Genomic DNA, 7,213 nt, shown 5'->3' on the forward strand with positions numbered 1-7,213 from the left:
ATAGATCCATACACAAATCTCACGCTCTCCCTCCAGGAGACTCTGGTTATATAGTATAGGATTTAGTTCCGTACCCTGGAGGATACAATTTGAAGTAGTGCCTCACAACCCTGTATTAACTAGTTTAAGTATAGTGTTGTAGTGTTCTCTTGTACTTGAAAATGTATATATAACCTTGTAGTAATGTACTTTGTAATGTAAAATAATTATACTTAAATAATTATTTAGTAATACATCCCTTATACCTGGGAAATTGTATTGTGTTCCATAAACTATATCTACCATAGTTTATTTGTTTGTTTCTGAAATGTTCTTGAACTAGTAAAACATCGTAATGTATCCCGAACTATACCTATTAAAGTTCGTATGTATGTTCTTGTTCGTGTATTGAAAACTTTTGCAATTTAGATGTATGTAGGAAAAACACCCTTATGCTCAACATGGTACAAAAGGGTTAAAAATATCTAAATATTTTATGGAAATGTAGTGAAATCTCTGTTTGAATCAATTGCAAAGGATTTGAAAATGTTGTAAACATTTGTATAAAAACATAGAAATCCTTGTGTTTTACTTTTATCCCCCCTAAAAACATTGAAAACAGTAAAATGTAGGGGGTATGAACTCACAGTTAGTATGTGCTTGTAGCTGGATAGTGGACTGAAAAGATGAACCTCGAGTTGGCGTACGCGGAACTAATGGTATCCTAATAATATTTAAACACATGATTGTATTTAAATTAGAGAAACCATTAATTAAAGTGTTAGAAAACACTTGTTTTTGTGCTAGGAATAGTTAAGGGTTTTCGGTTCCAAGGAGTTTTCGACCGAAACCGGTTCACGGCCGAATACAGTTTTTGGTCCTGGGCGTTTTTGGTCCCTTGAAGACATGAATGCTAGTTCTTGGTGTTCTTGAGGAAAAATATGAAGATTCATAGGATTGATCTTGAAGGTATGAATGATCTTGGATGATACTTGAGAGAGAAATGAGAGTGTTTTCAGGTGAAATGAGTGAGAAATGATCAAGTTTTCAAGGAAAAACCTTTATATTGGTTGGGTTTTCGGCCGGAAAGGAGTGCTCGGCCGGAATTTGTTTTCGGTCCGAGGGTTTTCGGCCGAAAACGAGCCGCTGAACGAGTTTTGGTGTTTTTGAGGGAAAAATCTTGATTTTTCGAGTGATATTGGTTCTAAAAACTTATATAAACTTAATTTATATATTTTAGATTATTTTCTAACCCTCGCGAACTTAACATAATAATAAAAGCTAATTTTTTTTATCGAGTTTGACTTTTATTGACTGGAAAAGTATCGGGTTTTCACACAAAGGCCTTGAAACACGTGAAGCATGACAAAGTGCAAAATATGCTCAATATGATGGATACCGAGCTTGTTCCAATTTAAGGGGAAAAATTGACACTAAACTGGATAGTAATAATAATAATGAAGAAAATTGCTATATAGTTTTTACTGGACAACCCTTAAAAGCTTGGAAGGGTAGGATTGCTTGGAAGGATAGAAAAGTGAGGGAATGATAGAAAAGTGATTTCTCTCTTCTAGGAAGGATAACTTTATGGAAGGTTAGAAAAGTTTTCTCTTTAATCGGTATCTTTTATTATTAAAAAATTGTACAGTACAATTGTTTAAAGATTTCCTGGGTACAACTCTTTAAGCTTTTTTCCTAATTGTCTGTCAGAAAAGCAAGTGGATATTGTCTTTGTTTGTTATTTTATTAGTAGAATAGGTAGACATGTATCTATTTTTAAGGGATGTGTATTGATCTCCCTTAGATTACTTTTATTATTATATTACTCAAATTAGGCTATAAATATGTGTGGTGGTCAACCACTTCTTGTAATCCTATTGTAACCCGTTTATTTCTTTTTCAATAAAAGACTCAGCTTTAAGCTTGTAAAAGACTTTTATCTCTTTTATTTCTTATGTCTCTTTGCATTTTTTCTGGCTCACACGTTTGAACAATATTTATCTTTAATATTGCATACTAATTAAATCTTTATTTCCCAATAGATGCATCCTTGAAGGATGTGATTCTTTCGATGCTGACGTGCTTGACAGGAAAAGTGAGAAAAAGAAAATGGAAGATGTAGAAAGTGGTTTGGGTATGTCCTGAAGTTTTTCCCAAAGACTTACTCGGTTTTGTACTAGTGAACAAATATGAATTTTGAATTAACTATATATAAGGTAGAACTCCCATTGCTCGAGCACCTAACTAACTTGACCCTACCGAAATGCAAGAACTTATGTATTAACTTCAAGAACTCCTTAACAAAGGGTTCATTTCTCCTATGTTCGTCTCCATGGTCAGCTAAGGTCCCAATTGGGCCAAGACTATGACTCTGATACCGTATGAATGAACCAAAAATCCATAAAGAAATATAACATTTGATAATGAGTATTAACCCTAAACTTATATACATAGAGATTACCTAATTAGGTAGCTAGATAAAAGTCACATCAAGAACCATTAAAGCCCTATCATGCTACTATCTTAAACACTTATTTGAACAGTTAAATTCATGGAATCCATGATTACAATGTGGAAAGGAGAAAACTAAAGCAAGTAATGAAGGGGATGAATAGAAGTGTCCACAATTAATTTTACATCATACATAATCACATGCTTTCTATCTAGCATACAATAGTGTTATCATATATTCCTCTTGTGATGAAACGGACACAACTTCAGGGTAACTGTCTTCATTGAAAAAAGCTGGTTTTTTAGGTGGAGGCAGTGTACTCTCACTAATCAACATCAAAACAACTGATAACATAGTGGGCCTATCTTCGGCATGATGTTGCACGCACAATAACCCAACATGTATTGATCGTAAGACTTCAGGGACCACACATGAGTTGCGTAAAGATGCACACATGACTTCAATGGACTTGTCTTCTCTATAGAGTCTCCATGCCTTTATGGAACCGAACTTATATAAGTTTGCTAAAGGGTGATGTTAAAGAAAACACTAGTTTTTGCTCCAGATGGTGAGGAATAATTTACCAATTTAACTTACATGTCCAAGAAGATTATCACTATGACCTTCATGAGAGAACCCTCTGTTTTTCTTTCCACACACTATCTCCAACATAATTACACCAAAGCTAAATACATCTGACTTTATTGAGAAACGTCCATGTATTGCATACTCGGGAGGAATGTAACCACTGTAACCAAGTTGAACTATTAAACATATAGGAAACAAAGTATTGTGTTTGTTTGTATTTTTCCTTTTTTTGGGGGCAAGACATGGTGCAAAAATCTATGGGGCCATGTTTAAAAATTCTTACTATGTTCCAACCACCTTCTTTGTTCTAGCCATGCCATCCTGTCCAACAAACTTTCGAGCAAGGCCAAAGTCAGATATTTTTGGATTCATTTCGCTGTCCAACAAGATATTAGCTGCCTTGAGATCTCTATGGATAATTTGGAGGCGGGAGTCTTGATGTAGATAAAGAATACCTCGAGCTATACCATGGATAATGCCAAAACGTTGAGGCCAATCAAGCATTGAACGTCTAATTTCATCTGCTCAATATAAATTATTTAGCATATGCATGTCCAACAAACCTGATATCGTTGTTACAAGTATGAAGTGAGAAGTATAGAGAATCAAACCAAATAGAAATGAGTCCAAGCTTTGGTTATCCATGTATTCATAAATCAGAATTTTTTCATTTCCATGAATGCAGTATCCAAGGAGCTTCACAAGATTGCGATGTTGAAGTTTGGCAATACAAATGACCTCATTCTTGAATTCATCAAGCCCCTGGTTGGATGTTTTTGAGAGTCGCTTAACAGCTATTACTTGTCCGTTTTTCAATAAACCCTAAAAGAAACAAGGTTGGAATTCAAGATCCTAATATTATTGTAGATTTTATATCAAGATTCCATTCTTGATACTAATGCATATTACATATTATTCGAAAGCATCAATGAGTTACCTTGTAAACTGGACCAAAACCACCTTCTCCAATCTTGTTGTCAATGTTGAAGTCATCGGTAGCCATAGAGATTTCATGCATGCTAAAAGAAGGTAACTCGTCAAGGTTTTCGCTCTGAAGGCTGGAATGATCCTTATGAGCGTTATGTGTACGGTTTCCTACAATATCATAAAATCATTTCCAAGTTCTCTTCATTTCACGAATCTGCCAAAAATCATACGCATACAAAGTTGTAATTGGCAAGGTTTCATTTCTAGAAACATAAAAAATGACTTGTGTTACCTCGTCCTTTCTTTTGGCGCCTTTTCCTTTTCTTTTTAAAGGCATACACTATTGTAGATAGAAGCAGTACAGTTGACAAAACTGACAACACCAAAGTAAGTATTCTCTTCTTCTTGTTAAATCTTGATTGGCCTTTCGTTAATGAATACAATAATTAGTTTGTTTGCAATCAAAAGACAATCGGTTGAAGCATTCAAAACCAAATACATTCAGACATGTAGCATATGACTATGATAAACAGTGTATATTTTTTATGATCAGAAGATCACATGAAAATCCACAAAAGTTGACGAACATGAACCATTCTAGTTGTGTGTATCTCTCTCTCTCTCTCTCTCTCTCTCTCTCTCTATATATATATATATATATATATATATATATATATATATATATATATATATATATATATATATATATATATATATATATATATATATCACAAAAATACTTTACCGTATAAATGGCACAAAACTGGTTGATCCATACGATGGTAGATGACACATATTATTATTTTCTTCATTATCTTTCCGGAAATATGGGAAAGTTTGGTCAACGATATCCAACTTTTTCCGTTTTCTAAGAAATCTCATTTAAATCTTTATCCTATGTATGCAGTTTAGACAATAGAAGATATAACTAGAAATAATAAAGATACATAAATGTTAATATCCATAGTTGATGAACTACTTTTACTATTAATGTTAGATGACAAGTTTCTAGGTTTCTATTACTATAAAGTTCATGTCTGTTTGTTTAAGTTAACTGAAAAAAAAACCAACATGAATGGATAAAAAAACATATTTTCTTTTTCATGTTTGTTCATTTAACAACTTATCTTTTTTATATTTTTTTGTTAATGTTGGCGAACAACACAAATAAACGAATATAGATGAATAAACACAATTGAACATATATAAACATAAACAAAATATAATATAGTAAAGTAATAAAAAACAATTAAACATTTATGAACATAAATAAATTTAAACAAATGAAATAAACAAACAACATAAACAAATGTTCAACAACATAAATAAACGAATAAGATCATTGTTCAATTTCATTCCTTTAACTAAATAAACGGTAATTTGTGTTCATATTCGTTTTTTTATTTAATAAACGCATCCCTAGGTTTATGCACACTATGTACTTTCACTACTTACGCTAATTTAAGTGAAACATTCAAGGTGCTCAAGTCATTTGGCTGTTAATATAAATCAAATTGTGTATACCTGATAACTCGGTGGTTGCCATTCTTATATAAAGATGTTGATTTTCATCATACTGTCTCATGTCCATTAGTTCGCCAAACCATAGCAAACATCCACTTCCTCCGTTTCTGATATCTAAATTTGCATAAGCTGTACAAGAGCAATTCTTCATGCAAGCCATCTCACATTCTCCAAGGGACATGCTCAGGTTGTACCATGAACGTCTTGTGTCTGGAAACTTCACACCTGAAATTTTCTGGAAGCCATGATCCCCACCAATCCCACAATCCAAAGGCTTTTTACGTTGACACCCACTCGACCAATCTCCTGCATTCCATTCTTCAGGGACTTTTACTTCAAAACCTTCCATACAACTGCAAGGGGGAGATCTAATGTGAGCACAGATCCCATAAGGACCACATGGTCCATAACGACTACAACTATCAACTACTATATTCTGATACGTGACCCATTCCTGTGTTCGCTCGATCCAATTCAAGTGCAGTATGATGCCATCCCACATCACGATTATCCTTTGAATAACTGAACTCTTAAGTTTATATCTATAATACAATTCGTTCTGGTTGACAACAAACTCTACGGAATAAATTGGATTCGTGTTTTCGATAGGAAGGCCGCGGAACCCAAGACCATTCCATGGTCCAAGCCTGGAGTGTTCAACAGAACCTTTTCGCTCAAATATTTGTGGATAGCCATTTGTGTCTAACCAGTATTTATACACACCAATAGAAGGATCATCAGGGCTCTGCCATGATGTTAAATACCTCTCTCTTTCTTTTACCAAATCCTTCCCTAGTTTCATTCCTGGTAGCAACGTGTTACCAGGATAGTCGAAGCTTTGCCAGATGGGATTTTCTTTGGTGCTATTTTCATCCCACACCACAAGATTTCCGCTGTCCAGAAGCTGTGCCACGGGATTAATTACATTGACAGATGCCACCGAATCGGATGACCAGATCACGGTATTAGTATAATTATCACCACTAAGAATCAGCAGAGTTCCTTCTCTACTGAGTTCGAACACGGCAGATGCAATGCTGATTGGCGTTTCCCTGTTAGCAACCCACACGATCGTACAAGTTGAGATCTTCTTGTACCATATCCCGAGGTAACGATTCTTGGACTTTCTGGGGCTAAAAAACCCCAGCTCATACGTCTCACCATCTGAAACAATGGTGCTGCCATCTTTGATTGGTTGATTTGCAGATATTGTATCTACCGCTGCAGAACATGACAAGAAAAAGAATATGGTACCGGATAATAAGACAAGGGTAGGATATACCTCCATTAATTGATGTGTGTTGAAAATGGTGGGTGTGGGAGACTTAGATGTGTAGATTGCGAAATTCTTGCACGTTAATATTTGAATTTAGCGAGTATACTGGTATGCATCAGATTATACATTCTAGCTAGTGGTCATATGTATCTAAGAGAGGAACTTGATTCCCATGTTGACTTTAATTGAAAGGACGTCTATTCTCATTTGTCCGATATGCTTATTATAAAATTTACCACTAAATATGTCATATAGTTTTAATATGTAAAATGCTTTAATTTTATTAATATAGATCATGGACCAATCATGCTATTAAATATTTGGGTATTTCTAAATCACTAATGCAATTCTAAGTCAACGACTAATCATGATGATATAATAAGGTTTATGAAATGATGAGTCTTTATTTTATTTTTTCATAATAAATAAATGGTTTGTTTTTGTATGATGATGATCGATGGTTCACT

At 34.2% G+C, this 7,213-nt stretch overlaps 1 protein-coding gene across 1 annotated transcript; it reads right to left on the bottom strand.

Moving 5' to 3' along the window:
• Window positions 1-2,480: 2,480 nt before the first annotated feature.
• Window positions 2,481-6,913, bottom strand: LOC111884417 (G-type lectin S-receptor-like serine/threonine-protein kinase At4g27290). Its single transcript, XM_023880746.3, has 7 exons — window positions 5,471-6,913; window positions 4,239-4,370; window positions 3,957-4,114; window positions 3,631-3,841; window positions 3,303-3,540; window positions 3,029-3,179; window positions 2,481-2,926 (listed from the first exon to the last, which is right to left on the bottom strand). The coding sequence occupies exons 1-7, from the start codon at window positions 6,756-6,758 to the stop codon at window positions 2,639-2,641; spliced, it is 2,466 nt and encodes an 821-aa protein (XP_023736514.1). The 5' UTR covers window positions 6,759-6,913; the 3' UTR covers window positions 2,481-2,638.
• Between the last annotated feature and the right edge of the window lie 300 nt (window positions 6,914-7,213).

The sequence above is a fragment of the Lactuca sativa genome, chromosome 3 (genome assembly GCF_002870075.4).
Source record: "Lactuca sativa cultivar Salinas chromosome 3, Lsat_Salinas_v11, whole genome shotgun sequence".
Taxonomy (NCBI): domain Eukaryota; kingdom Viridiplantae; phylum Streptophyta; class Magnoliopsida; order Asterales; family Asteraceae; genus Lactuca; species Lactuca sativa.

What these genes read in the sequence shown, in the direction of transcription:
- LOC111884417 (XM_023880746.3), bottom strand. Translation starts at nt 6,758, where the DNA reads ATGGAGGTATATCCTACCCTTGTCTTATTATCCGGTACCATATTCTTT. An exon ending in GGCAACCACCGAGTTATCAG is followed by an intron (nt 4,371 to 5,470) that starts GTATACACAATT and finishes CATTAACGAAAG; the next exon opens with GCCAATCAAGATTTAACAAG. An exon ending in GTTTTGGTCCAGTTTACAAG is followed by an intron (nt 3,842 to 3,956) that starts GTAACTCATTGA and finishes TGTTTCTTTTAG; the next exon opens with GGTTTATTGAAAAACGGACA.